This window comes from Salvelinus namaycush, chromosome 9 (assembly GCF_016432855.1).
Source record: "Salvelinus namaycush isolate Seneca chromosome 9, SaNama_1.0, whole genome shotgun sequence".
Lineage (NCBI taxonomy): Eukaryota > Metazoa > Chordata > Actinopteri > Salmoniformes > Salmonidae > Salvelinus > Salvelinus namaycush.
Window position 1 is genome coordinate 51,458,446 of NC_052315.1, and position 19,556 is coordinate 51,478,001.

The following is a 19,556-nucleotide window of genomic DNA, read 5'->3' on the forward strand; positions in this document are numbered from 1 at the left end:
TCCTTTGAGAAATGGCCACAACTGCCTATTCATTTACTCCATGCCTGTATGTCATACAAGGCCTTTCAGCATGACTTGTACAGCTCAGAGTAGCATTTGTATAGTATGTAGTAGTTGTAGTCGCCGCCGCTGCAGCAGTACTAGTATTGGTAGAACTGTACTACTGCTACTTGAATGTTGTATGCCTAACGAATCCTTCCATCCTTAGAGCAAAAATGTCTTGTAGGTCAAAGCTGTTTTGTCACTGCTCTCTTGAAATGTAGGCTACACGCAAAGAACTGAGGAGGCCCTGAAACCTTCTGCTGCCTCAGCTCAGTGGTTTCAGTGACAAGACAGAGTAGTCCCCTTGCTTTTCCACTTCTCCATTTATCCCCCTAGACGCACACTGCTCTCCTGTGTGGCCGGTCAGCTGTGTGTGTGGGTGTGTTTGTGCATGCGTGTGGTGGGTCAGCGTCGCGGCGAGTCATTATTTGATCCCATCTGCCCTATTTCTATCTCTCCGTGTCAGGGTCCACTCTTCTGTCGTCCCCATCTTTCCATCCATCCATCCATTTCTCTCTTCCTCGTCCCTGGCCTCCCCCGAGTCCCCTCTTGTCTCTTCCCTATATCCATTCCAAAGAATAAAGGATGATCAGAGAGACAGACAGACACCCTCTTCCCTCTCTCGCTGTTGGCAGGTTGGAAAACAAAGAGCCGAGGAGAAGAAGCGAGGGAAGGAAAGAAGGAGAGAGAGGGGCAAAGAGGGGCTTTGGACATTCCTCATATGGCTCTGGGATCCACAGGGATTTGTGCCTACTAAGGCCAGGGTACTGTTGTTTAATACAGAGCTACAGCGAGGAACCCTTTATCTTGAGATCGTACATCCTATCTATTAGCCTCATATAGAGAGATCACATTTGATTTGTCACATGCTTTGTAAACAACCGGTGTAGGCTACCAGTGAAATGTTTACTTACGGGCCCTTCCCAACAATGCAGAGAGGGAAAAAATAGAAATAATAGAGAAACAATAACACAAAAGAATAAATACACAATGAGGAACGATAACGTGGCTATATACACAGGTTACCAGTAGAGTCATTGTGCAGTGGTACGAGGCAACAGGATTGATAATAAACAGTAGCAGCAGTGTATGTGATGAGTCAAAAGAGTTAGTGCAAAAAAGGTCAAAGACAAACTATTTAGCAGTCTTATGGCTTGGGGGTTGAAGCTGTTGAGGGTCCTGTTGGTTCCAGACTTGGTGCATCGGTACCGCTTGCCGCGCGGTAGCAGAATGAAGAGTTTTTAGGGCCTTCCTCTGACACCGCCTGGTATAGAGGTCCTGGATGGCAGTGAGCTTGGCCCCAGTGATGTACTTGGCTTCACACACTACCCTCTGTAGCGCCTTGCGGTCGGATGCCAAGAAGTTGCCATACCAAGCGGGGATGCAGCCAGTCAAGTTGCTCTCAATGGTGCAGTCGTAAAACGTTTTGAAGATCTGAGGGCCCATGCAAAATATTTTCAGCCTCCTGAGGGGGAAGAGGCGACTGTGTTGATGTGAGTGGACCATGATAATTCCTTAGTGATGTGGACACCTAGGAACTTGAAGCGCTCAACCTGCTCCACTACAGCCCCGTCGATGTGGATTGGGGCATGCTCAGCCCTCTGTTTCCTGTAGTCTACGATCAGCTCCTTTGTCTTGCTGACGTTGAGGGAGAGGTTGTTGTCCTGGCACCATACTGCCAGGTCTCTGACCTCCTCCCTGTAGGCTGTCTCATTGACGTCAGTGATCAGGCCTACCACCGTAGTGTCGTCTGAAAACATAATGATGGTGTTGGAGTCGTGCATGGCCACGCAGTCGTAGGTGAACAGAGAGTACAGGAGTGGACTAAGCACACCCCTGAGGGGCCCCCGTGTTAAGGGTCAGTGTGGCGGATGTGTTGTTGCCTACCCTCACCCCTGGAGGTGGCCAGTTAGGAAGTCCAGGATCCAGTTGCAGTTAGGTGTTTAATCCTTTACTTAGCGATGAGTTTGGAAGGGAACTATGGTGTTGAACACTGAGCTGTAGTCAATGAACAGCATTCCCACGTAGGTGTTCCTTTTGTCCAGGTGGGAAAGGACAGTGTGGCGTGCAATAGAGATTGCGTCATCTGTGGATCTGTTGGGATGGTATGCAAATTGGAGTGGGTCCAGAGTGTCTGGGATGATGGTGTTGATGTGAGCCATGAGCAGCCTTTCAAAGCATTTCATGGCCAAAGATGTGAATGCTACTGGGCGATAGACATTTAAACAGGTTACCTTGGCGTTCTTGGGCACAGGGACTATGGGAGTCGGCTTGAAACATGTAAATATTACAGTCTGGATCAGGGAGAGGTTGAAAATGTCAGTGAAGACACTTGCCAGCTGGTAAGTGCATGCTCTGAGAACGTGTCCTGGTAATCCGTCTGGCCCTGCGGCCTTGTGAATGTTAACCTGTTTAAAGGTCTTACTCACATCAGCTACGGAGAGCGTGATCACACAGTCGTCCGGAACAGCTTGTGCCCTCATGCATGGTTCAGTGTTGCTAGCTTCGAAGCAAGCATATAAGGAATTTAGCTCGTCTGTTAAGCTCGCGTCACTGGACAGCTTGTTATCCGTGATAGTTTGCAAACCCTGCCACATCCGAAGAGCATGAGAGCCGGTGTAGTAGGATTCAATATTGGTGCTGTATTGATGCTTTGCCTGTTTGATGGTTCGTGGGAAGGTGTAGCGTGATTTCTTAAAAGCGTCCGGATTAGTGTCCCGCTCCTTGAAAGCGGCAGCTCTAGCCTTTAGCTCAGTGCGGATGTTGCCTGTAATCCATTGGTTCTGGTTGGGATATGGACGTACGCACACTGTAGGGACGACATCATCAATGCACTTATTAATGAAGCCGGTGACTGATGTGCCTTAATGCCATCGGATGAATCTCGGAAACATATTCCAGTCGCTGTAGCTTAGCATCTGCTTCATCTGACCGCTTCAGTCATCTGGTACTGGTACATCCTGTTTGAGTTTTTGCTTGTAAGCAGGAATAAGGAGGATATAGTTAGGTGATCTAGTTTTTTTTGCCTCTAGTTGCACAGGTGACATGCTGATAGAAATTAGGTAAAACGGATTTTAGTTTTCCTGCATTAAAGTTACCGGCCACTAGGAGCACTGCCTCTGGGTGAGCATTTTCTTGTTTGCTTTTGGCCCTATACAGCTTGTTGAGTGCGGTCTTAGCATCGGTTTGTGGTGGTAAAAATAAAAATGGTAAGTATTTTGGTAAATAACATGGTCCACAACTTATCATGAGGTATTTTAACTTCTCTGCGCTACGGATCTCTTTTACGGGATCATTTTCCTAAACAACCGCTGAATTGCAGGGCGCAAAATATTACTAAAAATATTTATAATCATGCAATCACAAGTGAAATATACCAAAACACAGCGTAGCTTGTTGTTAATCCACCTATCGTGTCAGATTTTTAAAATATGCTTTACAGAGAAAGAAATCCAAGCTTTTGTGAGTGTATCAATCAATGCCAGAACAGCTAGCCCAAAATTAGCATGGTCACGAAAGTCAGAAAAGCAATTAAATTAATCGCTTACCTTCGATAATCTTCAGATGTTTGCACTCACGAGACTCCCAGTTACACAACAAATGTTATTTTTGTTCGATAAATATTACTTTTATAACAAAAAAACGCATTTTGGGTTGTGCGTTATGTTCAGAAAACCAAAGCCTCGTTCCGTTCGACAAAAATTCCAAAAAGTATCCGTAATGGCCGTAGAAACATGTCAAATGTTTTTTATAATCAATCCTCAGGTTGTTTTTAACAAACATAATCGATAATATTTCAACTGGACGTAACCTACTCAATAAGAGAGAAAAAGAAAATGGAGGGGCCTCCCGGGTGGCGCAGTGGTCTAGGGCACTGCCTCGCAGCGCTAGCTGTGCCACCAGAGACTCTGGGTTCGCGCCCTGACTGCTTTTGAAAAATCTCGCTCATTTTTCAAAATAAAAGCCTGAAACTATGGTCACAGCCTGAGGAAGCCATTGGAAAAGGAATCTGGTTGATACCCCTTTAAATGGAAGAAAGACGGGCCAGGAAACACAGATAAAAAAATAAAAAAATAATCACTTCCGGGTTATATTTTCTCAGGTTTTCGCCTGCAGAATCAGTTTTGTTATACTCACAGACAATATGTTGACAGTTTTGGTAACTTTGGAGTGTTTTCTATCCTAATCCGTAAATTATATGCATATTCTACGATCTGGACCTGAGAAATAGTCCGTTTACCTTGGGAACGTTATTTAAAAAAAATATATATATATGACTCCTAGCGTCAGAATTCAGGCGAGCAGAACCTTCGAGACTCCAGAAGCTCTTTTCAGTCATAGGAAACGTTGGCGGAAACATTACGTACAAAAAAGTTGAGATCAGCATGAAAAAATACACAAAATAGAACAATTGGTCAGGAGCCCGTAAAACTGCCACTATTCCCTCCAGCGTCATTCTTCAGCTGTAGAGAATATTCCCTATATAGTGCACTACATTTAAACATAGAGCTCTGGTCAAAAGTACCACACTATATACTGTAGGGCACCATTTGGGATGCGACCATTGCTTTAGCCTTACATATGTTACCCGAGAGAGAGAGACATAGCGTCATGATGAGCTACACTGAGTGTACAAAACATTAAGAACAACTTCCTAATATTGAGTTGCATCCCCCTTTTGCCCTCAGAACATCCTCAATTCGTTGTGGTATGGACTCGACAAGGTGTCGAAAGCGTTCCACAGGGATGCTGGCCCATGTTGACTCCAATGCTTCCCGCAGTTGTGTCAAGTTGGCGGGATGTCCTTTGAGTGGTGGAACATTGATACACACAGGAAATTGTTATGCGTGAAAAACCCAGCAGCGTTGTAGCGCTTGACACAAACCGGTGCGCCTGGCACCTACTACCATTACCCATTCAAAGGCACTTACAGTACATTCCAAAAGTATTCAGGCCCCTTGACTTTTTCCACATTTTGTTACGTTATTATTCTAAAATGGATAAAAAAAAAAAAATGACCATCAATCTTCACACAATACCCCATAATGACAATGCGAAAACAAGTTTTTAGAAATGTTTGCTAATTAAAAAAACAGAAATACCTTATTTACATAAATATTCAGACCCTTTGCAATGAGACTCAAAATTGAGCTCAGGTGCATCCTGTTTCCGTTGATCATCCTTGAGATGTTTCTACAACTTGATTGCAGCCAACCTGTGGTAAATTCAATTGATTGGACATGATTTGGAAATGCACACACCAGTCTATATAAGGTCCCACAGTTGACAGTGCATGTCAGAGCAAAAACCAAGCCATGAGGTTGAAGGAATTGTCCGTAGAGCTCCGAGACAGGATTGTGTCGAGGCACAGATCGGGGGTAGGGTACCAAAACTTTCTGCAGCATTGAAGGTCCCCAAGAACACAGTGGCCTCCATCATGCTCAAACGGAAGAAGATTAGAACCACCAAGACTCTTCCTAGAGCTAAACTAAGCAATCAGGGGAGAAGGGCCTTGGTCAGGGAGGTGACCAAGAACCCGATGGTCACTTTGACATTGCTCCAGAGTTCCTCTGTGGAGATGGGAGAATCTTCCAGCACTCCACAAATCAGGCCGTTATGGTAGAGTGGCCAGACGGAAGCCACTCCTCAGTAAAAGACACATGACAGCCCGCTTGGAGTTTGCCAAAAGGCACTTAAAGGACAGAGCTTGCTCAGGAATGGCAGCAGGCAGGTGTGAGTGCATCTGCATGCACAGTGAGGCGAAGACTTTTGGAGGATGGCCTGGTGTCAAGAAGGGCAGCAAAGAAGCCACTTCTCTCCAGGAAAAACATCAGGGACAGACTGATATTCTACAATAGGTACAGGGATTGGACAGCTGAGGACTGGGCTAAAGTCATTTTCTCTGATGAATCCCCTTTCTGATTGTTTGGGGCATCCGGGGAAAAAAGCTTGTCCGGAGAAGACAAGGTGAGCGCTACCATCAGTCCTGTGTCATGCCAACAGTAAAGCATCAGGATTAAATGGAATGAAGATTAGGGGTTGCTTCTCAGCCAAGGGAGTGGGCTCACGCACAATTTTGCTTAAGAACACCATGAATAAATAATGGTACCAACACATCCTCCGAGAGCAACTTCTCCCAACCATCCAGGAACAGTTTGGTGACGAACAATGCCTTTTCCAGCATGATGGAGCACCTTGCCATAAGGCAAAAGTGATAACTAAGTGGCTCGGGGAACAAAACATCGATATTTTGGGTCCATGGCCAGGAAACTCCCCAGACCTTAATCCCATTGAGAACTTGTGGTCAATCCTGAAGAGGCGGGTGGACAAACAAAAACCCACAAATTCTGACAAACTCCAAGCATTGATTATGCAAGAATGGGCTGCCATCAGTCAGGATGTGGCCCAGAAGTTAATTGACAGCATGCCAGGGCGGATTGCAGAGGTCTTGAAAAAGAAGGGTCAACACTGCAAATATTGACTCTGCATCAACTTCATGTAATTGTCAATAAAAGCCTTTGACACTTATGAAATGCTTGTAATTATACTTCAGTATTCCATAGTAACATCTGACAAAAATATCTAAAGACACTGAAGCAGCAAACCTTGTGGAAATTAATATTTGTGTCATTCTCAAAACTTTTGGCCACGACTGTATATCTTTGGTCTTGCCTGTTCACCCTCTGAGTGGCACACATACACAATCCATGTCTCAATTGTCTCAAGGCTTTAAAATCCTTCTTTAACCTGTCTCCTCCCCTTAATCTACACTGATTGAAGTGGATTTAACAAGTGCCATCAATAAGGGATCATAGCTTTCACCTGGATTCACCGGGTCAGACTATGTCAGGGAAAGAGCGGTTGTCCTTAATGTTTTGTACACTCAGTGTATAACTCATCTGTCTGTACAGATACGGTGACAAGGTGAGATTTTAAAGTGTGAGTCTGCTCGGCCTGGTTTTGCTCTCACGTCTGTGCTGAAAGCAAAAGTAATTACAGTATGAAGGTGGAATGTGCAGTCCATTGTCGAAGTCGATGTAGAATTCAGGTACTGTAATACAAGCAGTCTGTAAAGGTCTCACGACAAGTCAAGACATCACCTCATAAAATGAACTTGCAAACTGGGAGGGGTTTTATAATGGTTTTCGACCCAAGCCACATGAGGGGGGACCCATCATGACGAAACACTGCCACAATGGCAAAAATAGTACCATTGTGATTTGTGAATCGTAAAGGCAAATCGTCACCAGAAGAACTTAAGTGTTACCCAGATCCCCTCAGCGCCTTTCGGGGAAAACATCCCACATGAAAGTGGTGGTATAGTGACTCAGTGACTGCTGAGACTGAGATTCCAGGAACGAAAGGGGGGGGGGGGGGTTCAGCGTGTTTTATAGCAACTATAGTGGATGGGTTACCAGTCCATATCAGTACAACTTGGTTTGGCTCAGTTCGATTCAGTAGTGTGAAGAGCTTATACTTTCGCCCTGAAGTAACACATCCCTCTCTCTCTCTTCCTCTCTCCTTCTTTCTCCCTGCAGTAGAAGGCGTGGCGTGTGATGAACCTGGAGAGTGCGTGTGGTTACCAGGTCGGGGTGCGGGGCCCACGGGCTGTGATGGAGCAGAAGGTCAAAAGTCGACTGAACTATGGCTTCCAGAGGAGCTCCACGTCAGACGACGACTCCGGATGTGCCCTGGAGGAGTACGCCTGGGTGCCGCCCGGCCTCAGACCCGAACAGGTGAGACGCGCCAGAATCTACACAGTTCTAATGCATGCCCCTTAAATTCAACACTATATGCCACTAATATGTCATGTATGCAATACAACCGCTGTTCCACAAAATGACACAAAGCAGTATGTGATGATTACTTGTGGGAATTGAACCCAGGACCTTGCTGTTTCTAGTGTCATGCTCTTACCAACTTTTCATTTTTTATTTTGTTTTACCTTTATTTAACTAGGCAAGTCGGTTAAGAACAAATTCTTATTTTCAATGACGGCCTACCAGGGAACAGTGGGTTAACTGCCTTGTTCAGGGGCAGAACGACAGATTTTTTACCTTGTCAGCTCGGGGATTCGATCTTACAACCTTTCGGTTACTAGTCCAACGCTCTAACCACTAGGCTACCTGCGCAAAAGGCCCGGAAGCAGATTCGCTTGTTTAGATAGGAGCTGAAAAATACCACAGTAGCTTTCTCTGTCATTATTCTCCTTGTCATAACTCCATTAGGTAAATTACCAGGCCTCCTCAGGTTTTTGGGGTGGTGGGCAGTGCAGCGGGAGGGCTTGTCAACCTGAAGCAGGACAAAGCTGCCTGTCTTTAACTGTTTAACTGTCACCGTGGCACTTTGACCCCTTGGGGCCCACTGGGCTGGTTACTACTTTGCCCCTCTGGGCCGTTGACCACCACTGAAGGCTACTTTACGAGGAAGGGTCATTACAGACACCAGATAAAAAGGTGGGATGTTCTTGTCTCCTGTTTAGAGGGGGCTTCCTGCTGCTCTATTGCCCCCTATATCCACCTCCCCAGGCCAAGGGTTACAGAACAGTACACTGACAGACGCCCTTCCTCCAGGGCTGTGTGTTTCTCCACTGTAGTGATCACCCCATAACGGGCACTACAGGGCTGTTCCACAGAATAGCTGCTGTAAAGGCATTACAGTTAACCCATGCATTTACACACAAAGGGGAGAGGCTTTAGAGGCAGGGTGTCCCTGTTGCTTCGGTCCCTTCTCTCCCCTTTCTCTATCTTTCTCTCCCCCGATCACCCTTCATTGCTTCCATGTGTGCTTTTTAAAAGGGAGGGAGAGGGGGATAGAGTGAGGGGAGTAAGGGAAGGGAGGGAGAGAGTGAGACCGATGAGAGAAGGAAGGGAAGGAGGCCTCCCCAGTATTTGGGAGAGTGCCACATAACACAAGTGGACTCTGTTTGTGACAGGCCTGTAAAAGGCAGCCGTGGCGATGCCCGCTCCAAGCTGAGCCTGGTGTTGCCAGCAACCAGCAGGACGGGGTGAGCAATGGGGGCCTGATCCACGACTAAAGGCCTTCTCCAGCATCTGATCTGCCAGATCTCTACTAATCACTAGCAGACTTTTCCATGCCGAGTGTGTAAATAAAAATATACACATCCTGTCTCTAAGTGGCTTTGGGGTGGTGCTTGACAAGTCTGTCTGTCTCGCAAGAAAGGAGCCCGCGATGTGCTAGCTTTTAGGGTAGGGATACACAAACGCACGCACACACCCACCGCACGAACGTACATGCACGCAGCCCATTATCCAGGGACAGTCTGGGTAGGTATATTATTATTCCTAATGTACTGAATAACATCTATCTGGGACAGTGAAATAGGTTAAGAGAAATATGTGAAGGTGCTCTTCTTTAAACAGGGAACTAGAAAAAGGGTCAGGGCTGTTTTTATGTTCGTGACCAAGAACATTTTACTTTCGTGTTACTTCACAGTATAGGCAACCCCCCCGGGCTAATTTGTTTGTGTGGTAGGTGGAAGCATGGCGCTACCAACGCCAAGGTTCAACCCTCGCAAGGATCAAATACACATACTAAAAGAAAGATGAATGTGTTACTGTCTCTAAACATCTCTCTTTTGCCGTCTATGGTCCAGGTCCAGCTGTATTTCTCCTGTCTGCCTGAGGACAAGGTCCCTTATGTTAACAGTCCCGGAGAGAAGTTCCGAATCAAACAACTCCTGTATCAACTGCCTCCACATGACAACGAGGTAAGTGATAGACCCCAAAGAGTTTGTGTGTGTATGTGCATGCATGGCTATGTGTAGTTCATAAACTGTGTGTGTGTGTGTCTATAGTGTGTGTGTGTGTATGTATGTGTCATAAAATGCATCCCAGTGAGCCCTCTCATTAAAGGCATCGTAACAGTGCAGGTCTCACAGAAGGACAGCACCCATTTCGCCCAAATCCATCCCTCCCATCCCCTTTTTTTGGACTCAATGTTGTTTGAAGAGCTGTGTCCGACCCTTGTCCTTCACTGCCTTTTAGTTAACCTCTGTTTACGACCACCTTACTACCTACCAGGGTTGGTGTCAATTCTATTTCAATTCAGACTAGAAATAAACTTCAAGTCCAATTCTCCAAGCAACCACAACATTTTATTTGACTTCCAGTTGCCTGAGTTGAAATGGAATTCACTCCATCCCTGTCACCTATAGCTCCACGCCATTCTGGTCATGCGTGGGAGGACAAGACATTCGCGTCGGCGGCGTCACAGAGTTTTTAGTCCCTTGGTCCCACGCTGGGTCACAGACTGAAATGGCGTGGGCACAATACATCTTTTGACTTAAAGATTTGACGATGTTTGCTGGGAGCCCCCGCTAGCAGGATTCCTGTCATAGCTGTGGTCTTTATGGGGACAGAACTGTGGGACGGCGGGGCATTATGGGGACAGAACTGTGGGACGGGGGACGCTGCTGAAAGAGAAAGTCTTTATGCCACCACCACTAACAGTGGCACCACTGCCTGAGCTGCCTACCCTGTGTCTCTTTGTTGCTCGCCCTCTCGTGATTTCACTCTAAACACAACCCTTGTTTGTGTAAACTGTTCATGTCTGCTTTCCCTTGTTAGCGGTTTCGGAGGGAGACATCAAAAAGGGGGTGTTAAAAAATAAAATTGTTCTCAGTCAGAGCTAAGCCAGGCTTAGGTTTAGGGTGGAGGTTTGGAGTGGGGATGACAGAGGTGGAAGGGCAATGAGGAGGGCAATAGATGGCTTTGTTGAACATGCCCTGGTATGCAGCTCAACTCTCCCTCTGTCTTATGATGATTGAAGGACTGATCTGTGTGTGTTTTACTAAAACACTAAAATACCTATTTCCTCCTAGTTTGACGTCGACTCCACTCCCTCATGTTGGTTCTTTTGCTCTGTTTGTGTTGTACAATAAAAGTCCACTTTCCCTTGTTTGACTGTTTCTTCTCTCTCCCTCCCTCACTTTCCCTCCCTCCCCCCAGGTGCGGTACTGCCAGTCTCTCAGTGAGGAGGAGAAGAAGGAGCTCCACATGTTCAGTGTCCAGAGGAAGAAGGAGGCACTGGGGAGGGGCTCCCTCAAACTGCTGCCCCGGGCCCTGCTACACAGCGTCTGTGAACACGTACGTCCCCGCTCTGCCTCTCTCACCTTACCGCAGTCCCTGACAGGACACACTGATCCACATTACTCAAGTAACTTATGTATACTATTGAGAAACAGATTACAGAGAGATGTAGCCTTTTTGTTTATCCCATTATGAATATAAGGCTAAAACACAGACAAGAAGCTCCATGTCAACCTTGCCATGCCAGAGATCCCTAAACATATGCTGGATTTTCAGCCATGCAGTCTATAATGTAAAAAGCCTCTCAGTGGTTTGGAGAGTCGCTAGAAGGTTGTCGGACCGTACTGCACTCTGCTGTGATTGCATCACATTGTGTTTTATTTAGTGAATTTACAATGGGTCCTGAGCAGCCTGGGGTTGACCATCATTTTTTATTTAATTTCTTTAGATTTAACCTTTATTTAACTAGGCAAGTCGGTGAAGAACAAATTCTTATTTATAATGACGGCCTACCCCGGCCGACGCTGGGCCAATTGTGCGCCGCCCTATGGGACTCCCAATCAGGGCCGGATGTGATGCAGCCTGGATTCGAACCAGGGACTGTAGTGATGCCTCTTGCACCGAGACGCAGTGCCTTAGACCGCTGCGCCACTCGGGAGCTCTCTTGTCAAAACACAGCTCTCTGGTGGCTCTCCCTCCAGTCAACATCACTCCACTCCAAGATAAAGGCTGTTTTCTCGTCAACGCTGACGCTTGCTCACTGCCTGCTTTAGCTTTTGCCATGTGTGAGTACTGTGTGTGTAAGAGCGAGAGAGAGAAAGAGAGAGAGTGTGTGTATGTTAAAAGCAAGGCCTGTGTGTCCCCCACATGGCATACAGAGACAAACAAGAGCCTGACCGCAGTGGGACCATAGTGGACCACAGTTAGCCTCACGGTCATAATTCCCATAATAACACCAGATGCCATGTTCTGTACTGACGCGGTCTCAACACAAATGGAAGGGAATTGGCCACGTCTCTCAACCCCCCTTTTCTCCCCAGTAGGACATGGGGACTTAGTGAAGCTACTCTGAAAATACTGTATAGTTTAACAAGCTACCAATTACTTCACACTGGAATAAGTTAAGCTGCACTAAAGCTACCCTTCAGAAAAATATATTTTACTGTGCTAAAGTTACTTTGAAAAGGTACATCCAAACTACTTTGTGATAAATTATCATATCTAAATCAGAAATGTCATAGACTCTGCAAGAACAGATCACTCTGGAGTTAAATGTTACCAGAATGTGTAATTTAGCCTATTAAACACAAAAATGAAGTTTCAAGTGAGAATTATGCAGATATGATGCTGGAAAATAAATTCTTGCCTTCAACCATATTTTTATTTTTGTAAAATAAGTAGTCTATAGTTCCAGTAGTTAGCTACACTGCTACATGGCAACAAAAAATAAGGAATTGACTACTGAAAATGCTACCACCAAGCTACTGCAAAATGTCAATTAAATGACTAGTTGAACTAAATGTAGTTCACTACTCCCCAACACTGCACCCTAGTTAGCATCCAGGGTAGAGGCAATGCTGTAGGATAGGATAGAAAGGATAGGCCACAGGTACACACTCCAGACTGGAGGTTACATAAGCAGGCCATTTAACCATAAATGAGGACACGTGGCTGTCAACCACACATTGAATTAGTAATGGAATTCATGTTTTCAAAATGTCAGTACTTTGACATTTAAAAATACAACATGCAAGTTTTACTGGTCTTGAATGGTCATTTTAATTAAATGTACAGTACCAGTCAAAAGTTTAGACACACCTACTCATTCAAGGGGTTTTCTTTATTTTTTACTATTTTCTACATTGTACAATAATAGTGAAGACATCAAAACTAGGAAATAACACATATGGAATCATGTAGTAACAAAAAAAAGTGTAAAACAAATCAAAATATATTTGAGATTCTTCAGAAGTAGCCACCCTTTGCCTTGATGACAGCTTTGCACACTCTTGGCATTCTCTCAACCAGCTTCACCTGGAATGCTTTTCCAACAGTCTTGAATGAGTTCCCACATATGCTGAGCACTTGTTGGCTGCTTTTACTTCACTCTGCGGCCCGACTCACCCCAAACCATCTCAATTGGGTTGAGGTCAGGTGATTGTGGAGACCAGGTCATCTGATGCAGCACTCCATCACTTTCCTTCTTGGTCAAATAGCCCTTACACATCCTGGAGGGTCATTGTCCTGTTGAAAAACAAATGTTAGTCCCACTAAGCACAAACCAGATGGGATGGTGTATCGCTGCAGAATGCTGTGGTAGCCATGTTGGTTAAGTGTGCCTTGAATTCTAAATAAATCACAGTGTCACCAGCAAAGTACCATCACACCACCTTCTCCATGCTTCATGGTGGGAACCACACATGCGGAGATAATCCGTTCACCTACGCCACGTCTCACAAAGACACGGAGGTTGGAAACAAAAATCTCAAATTTGGACTGATCAGACCAAAGGACAGATTTCCACCGGTCTAATGTCCATTGCTTGTGTTTCTTGGCCCAAACAAGTCTCTTCTCCTTATTGTTGTCCTTTAGTAGTTGTTTCTTTGCAACAATTCGACCATGAAGACCTGATTCACAGTCTCCTCTGAAGAGTCGATGTTGAGATGCGTCTGTTACATGAACTCTGTGAAGCATTTATTTGGGCTGCAATTTCTGAGTCTGGTAACTAATGAACTTATCCTCTGCAGCAGAGGTAACTCTCGGTCTTCCTTTCCTGTGGCGGTCCTCATGAGAGCCAGTTTCATCATAGGGCTTGATGGTTTTTGCAACTGTACTTGAAGAAACTTTCAAAGTTCTTAACATTTTCCAGAATGTCTTAAAGTAATGATGGACTGTTGTTTCTCTTTGCTTATTTAAACTGTTCTTGTCATAATATGGACTTGGTCTTTTACCAAATAGGGCTATCTTCTGAATACCTGTCATAACACACCTGATTGGCTGAAACGCATTAACCTCTCTTTGGGTAGGTGGGACGTTAGCGTGATACTGCAAGGCGCCATATTCAAAACAACAGAAATCCCATAATTTAAATTCCTCAAACATACAAGTATTTTACACCATTTTAAAGATACACTTGTTGTAAATCCAGCCAAAGTGTCCGATTTCAAAAAAGGTTTTACGACGAAAGCACACCAAACGATTATGTAAGGTATGAGCCAAGTCACAGAAAAAGACAGCCATGTTTCCAGCTAAAGAGAGCATTAACAAAAAGCAGAAAGAGATAAAATTAATCACTAACCTTTGATAATCTTCATCAGATGACACTCATAGGACTTCATGTTACACAATACATGTATTTTATGTTCGGTAAAGTTCATATTTATATCCAAAAATATGAGTTTAGGCAAGACGCTACTGTATCACTTGGCAAAAAGCCTGAGAAAATGCATAGCGCCACATTAAAATGAATGACTATGAAAATTACTATAAAATCTAACTTTCATTAAATCACACATGAAAGATATCAAATTAAAGCTACACTGGTTGTGAATCCAGCCAATATGTCAGAATTCAAATAGGCTTTTCAGCGAAAGCATACGATGCTATTATCTGAGCATAGCACCATTGTAAACAAAAGAGAGAAAACATTTCAACCCTGCAGGAGCGACACAAAACGCAGAATAAAAATATAATTCATGCCTTACCTTTGACGAGCTTCTGTTGTTGGCACTCCAATATGTCCCATAAACATCACAAATGGTCCTTTTGTTCGATTAATTCCGTCGATATATGTCCAAAATGTCCATTTATTTGGCGCGTTTGATCCAGAAAAACACCGGTTCAAACTTGCTCAAACATAACGACAAAATATATCAAAGGTTACCTTTAAACTTTGCCAAAAAATGTCAAACTACTTATGTAATACAACTTTAGGTATTTTTTAACGTTAATAATCGATAAAACTGAAGACGGGATGATATGTGTTCAATACAGGATAAAAACGATATGTAGCATGCCTTCTGTTTGATTGAAACGCATGTCTAGGACACCAGGAGTGACTCGACTTCAAGATGGCCGTATTTCTTCATTACACAAAGGAATAACCTCCCCCTATTTCTCACGACTGTTGACATCCAGTGGAAGCCTTAGGAACTGCAAGCAAGTTGCTTAGAAATCTGGTGTCCCAATAAAAACTAATTGAAAAGACGGTGACCTCAAAAAAAAAAAAAATCTGAATGGTTCGTCCTCGGGGTTTCGCCTGCTAAATAAGTTCTGTTATACCCACAGACATGATTCAAACAGTTTTAGAAACTTCAGAGTGTTTTCTATCCAAATCTAATAATATGCTAATACTAATAATATGCATATCTTATCTCCTGGCGATGAGTAACTGGCAGTTGAATTTGGGTATGTTTTTCATCCAAATGTGAAAATGATGCCCCCTACCCTAGAGAAGTTAAGGAAAGAAATTCCATAAATGTACTTTTAAAAAGGCACACCTGTTAATTGAAATGCATTCCAGGTGACTACCTCATAAAGCTGGTTCAGAGAATGCCAAGAGTGTGGAAACCTGCCATCAAGACAAAGGGTGGCTACTTTGAAGAATCTCAAATAAAAACTATACTTTGATTTGTTTAACACATGATTCCATACGTGTTATTTCATAGTTTTGATTTCTTCACTATTATTCTACAATGTAACAAAGTCAAAATTAAGAAAAACCCTTGAATGAGTAGGTGTGTCCAAACTTTTGACTGGTACTGTATACCGATTAATTCGAAACTAAAATGTATAAATATTTTATGAGCTTCGTAAAATACTACAGTATACAATCTCTAGTTTGAGAGTGAAACTCTGTTCCTGTCTGTGTTGTTGTTTTTATTACAGTGTGGGGAGAGCGTCAACGGAGGAGAGATGGCGGTGTTTGCCTCCAGAGCGGGTCCTGGGCTGGTCTGGCACCCAGCATGCTTTGCGTGCTCCATGTGTAGCGAACTGCTGGTGGACCTCATCTACTTCTACCAGGACGGAAAGATCCACTGTGGCCGACACCATGCTGAACTGCTCAAACCACGATGCTCAGCCTGCGACGAGGTGAGACGTTTGTGTGTGGGTGTGAGTGTGAAGAGCCATTGTGGCGCACACCAAGCATTGTTCCTAAAACCACGCTGGGTCGGAATTGAACTCACACCAACACTGGCATATGTTCTCTGAAGGCAACAGCAATAACCGCTAGACCAAACCAAGCCACGCACTTCTCAAACTATTTGTTTATGTGTCTGTCTTCAGGTTATCTTTTCTGATGAGTGCACAGAGGCGGAGGGGCGTCATTGGCACATGAAGCACTTCTCCTGTTTCGAGTGTGAGACGGTGCTGGGGGGACAGCGTTATATCATGAAGGATGGGCGGCCATATTGCTGCGGCTGCTTCGGCTCGCTCTTCGCTGAGTACTGCGAGGCCTGCAGAGAACACATCGGTAAGCCCTGACCACTGCAGACAAGCAGACAGACGACTGCTTCTGCCATTGTAAAAGAAATGCCAGAAACTACAATAAACTGAAATAGTGAAGTGTTAGACATCAACGTTTTTTAGGCAGTGAGAGAGAGTCATCCAATGCAAAAGATCCAAATAAGGTAACATGTCATTATTCTCAGCCAGTATAAACATGTTATATGACATATGCCTAGGAGGAACTTGACAATGATCCAGGGAATCACACCACAAAAGTGTTTAACAAAATACACAAACAAATTTCTCTCCACTAGGGGTGGACAATCCCCAGATGACGTATGACGGTCTCCACTGGCATGCCACCGAGGGTTGTTTCTGCTGTGCCCAGTGTAAGAGCTCTCTACTGGGCTGTCCCTTCCTGCCCAAGCAGGGCCGTATTTACTGCTCCAAGGCCTGCAGTCTGGGCGAGGATGTCCACACCTCTGACTCCTCCGACTCCGCCTTCCAGTCTGCACGCTCCCGCGAATCCCGCCGCAGCGTCCGCATGGGCAAGAGCAGCCGCTCGGCTGACCAGTGCCGCCAGTCGCTCCTCTTCTCGCCCTCCGTCAACTACAAGTTCCCTGGGTTCACCGGTGATGCCGGCAACACAGACACACTCACCAACAAGCTGGCCCACCTGGGTTTAACCAACGAGGAGCAATTTTGGAAGGGGAGGGAGGGCACTGAGGCCCCCGAGGATCGGGAGGAAGAGGAGTGGGCCGAACACGAGGACTACATGACACAGCTGCTGCTCAAGTTTGGGGAGCAAGGTGTCTTCCAGCAGGGTGAGGCAGTCGACTCCAGACCCCCAACAGATCTGTGGATGACCGAGGCAGAGGTCAAGATGAAACAGTGTGAGCCTCAGGGCTCAAGGGCTGGGAGAGGAGGAGGTGGAGGAGGGTCAGGCAGCCAAAGCCTGGCCAGTAAGAAGTACCAGGCAGATATGTACTGGGCTCAGTCCCAGGATGGGTTAGGGGATTCAGCCTACGGTAGCCACCCAGGCCCTGCTAGCAGCAGAAAGCTCCAGGAGCTGGAGATGGAGCACAGGGCTGGTAGCATTGGGGATAAAGGCTTCCAGAGGGAGGAAAAACAGTGGTATGATGACTCTCTGGAGTGTATCACAGATGGGCTGAAACAGACGGATCAGAGCGTCAGGGACTCGATGGACTCACTGGCACTGTCCAACATCACCGGTAAGACATGTTACATCTCCATTGGAATAGCCTTTTAGTCCAGGACTAGGCTTAACCAGGTTTTGATCTGTGTAGCATACCACCTTTCAATGTTCTGTGACGGCAGATTGCTATTTGAAACAGCATTGTGGTGAATAGACACCTTGTACAAACATATATCCTCATTCTCCCTCCTTTTCTTCTTCTTCCAGCGGCATCAGTAAACGGAGACAGTAAAGAGTGCCCTCTGGTCTATTCCTTACAAAACTTCCAGGAGCTTGAGGCAGAGAACTGTGAGAACACAAGCAACATGGGAACTCTCAATTCCTCCACGTTACACCGCAGTGCCAATTCCCTGAAGAGCCTTACATCTGAGCTGGAGCAGGTGGAGGAGAATGTACCAGAGGAAGAGGCGGCTCCTCTTCCCTCTCCCCCAAAGCCACCTCACGTCCCGGAGTTGAGGAGGACTCGCTCCCAATCCCGACCCCAACAGGTCAAGTTCTCCCCAGACGTCGTTGACAACAGTCGCTATGGTGACCTGCCAGTGCGCCAGCCCCCCATGAGCGAGAGGACGCGGCGGCGTGCCTACCACTTTGAAGAGCAGGACCCGGAGCTTCTTGGCTCAAGCTCCGGCCGCCATCACAACCACCACCATCACCACAGGAGGCGCCGCAGCCGCAAGTCCCGCTCCGACAACGCTCTCCACCTGGTGCCCAAGGAGAGGGCCAACCGCATGTACTTCAGAGAGGACCATAGAGGCCATAGGAGCCATGGCCACAAGGGTCCCCAGCAGCAGACCTTCCTGCCCAACCAGCAGAGGTATGACCAGGGCCAACCTGGTCACCCCCATCCCCACCACGCCACCTCAGATTACGGGCTCCAGCAGGGCCCAGCCATGGAGAGGTTCCTGGGGCTGTGTGGGGACAGGGGCGAGGATGACTGGTGCTCCACCTGCTCATCTTCCTCCTCAGAGTCTGAGTCTGAGGAGGAAGGCTTTTTCCTGGGGCAGCCCATCCCCCAGCCACACAGACACTACTATGATAACCTGCCCAGCCCTAGCCACGTGGCAGGCCTACCCTCCCCGCCTTACGGGGGAATCCCACGGACTAAGTCCAAAAAAAAGAAGGGGCACAAGGGGAAAAACTGTATAATTTCATAACTTTTTTGTGGAGTACCCTTTTAAATTATACTCGGTCTGCATTGCAACCCCCCTCTAGATCTCTTGTTGCCACTGTTCGGAATATGGAAACAGCCTGCCTGCTTGCTACAAATGCCAAAATGATCTTGCCAACTGGTTGTACTACATGTCTTCTCGAGATGGATTACAAAAAAGACATGTTTGTAGTGGAATGGCATTGAAAGACTAAACAGATTGCATATTCTTTTTTTTAACCTTTATTTAAGTAGGCAAGTCAGTTAAGAACAAATTCTCATTTACAATGACGGCCTACCCTGGCCAAACCTTAACAACGCTGGGACAATTGTGCACCGCACTATGGGACTCCCAATCACGTCCGGTTGTGATACAGTCTGGAATCAGGCTGCACCACTCGGGAGCCCCAGTTATTAAAGGATCTATTTTGCTAACCAGGGTTTTAAAAATGAAAGTATGATAGTTTCTGCTAGGTATTATAGAATACAGTATGATGACATCAGCTATTTCCATGTATGTGCTTCTTTTGTATTTAGGCTTACCAGTATGCATTTGCAGCCCTGACAAGTGGGGATAGCATATGTACTATAAAGAGCCTGGTTGGGTTGACTATTTTATTTATGGGTCATATTATATTGTAAACAGATCAGT

At 45.7% G+C, this 19,556-nt stretch overlaps 1 protein-coding gene across 1 annotated transcript; it reads left to right on the forward strand.

Annotated features, from left to right (window-relative positions):
• Positions 1 to 7,598: 7,598 nt before the first annotated feature.
• LOC120053313 (prickle-like protein 1) lies at positions 7,599 to 19,158 on the forward strand. Its single transcript, XM_039000442.1, has 8 exons — positions 7,599 to 7,778; positions 9,659 to 9,772; positions 11,013 to 11,150; positions 15,981 to 16,184; positions 16,380 to 16,566; positions 16,856 to 17,434; positions 17,486 to 17,773; positions 17,965 to 19,158. Exons 1-8 carry the CDS (start codon positions 7,599 to 7,601, stop codon positions 18,909 to 18,911), a joined length of 2,637 nt encoding a protein of 878 aa, XP_038856370.1. The 3' UTR covers positions 18,912 to 19,158.
• The last annotated feature ends 398 nt before the right edge of the window (positions 19,159 to 19,556 follow it).

Coding starts and splice junctions, on each gene's coding strand:
- LOC120053313 (XM_039000442.1), top strand. CDS start 7,599: ATGAACCTGGAGAGTGCGTGTGGTTACCAGGTCGGGGTGCGGGGCCCA. Junction 9,773..11,012: donor TGCCTCCACATGACAACGAG/GTAAGTGATAGA, acceptor CCCTCCCCCCAG/GTGCGGTACTGCCAGTCTCT. Junction 17,774..17,964: donor GGCACTGTCCAACATCACCG/GTAAGACATGTT, acceptor TTCTTCTTCCAG/CGGCATCAGTAAACGGAGAC.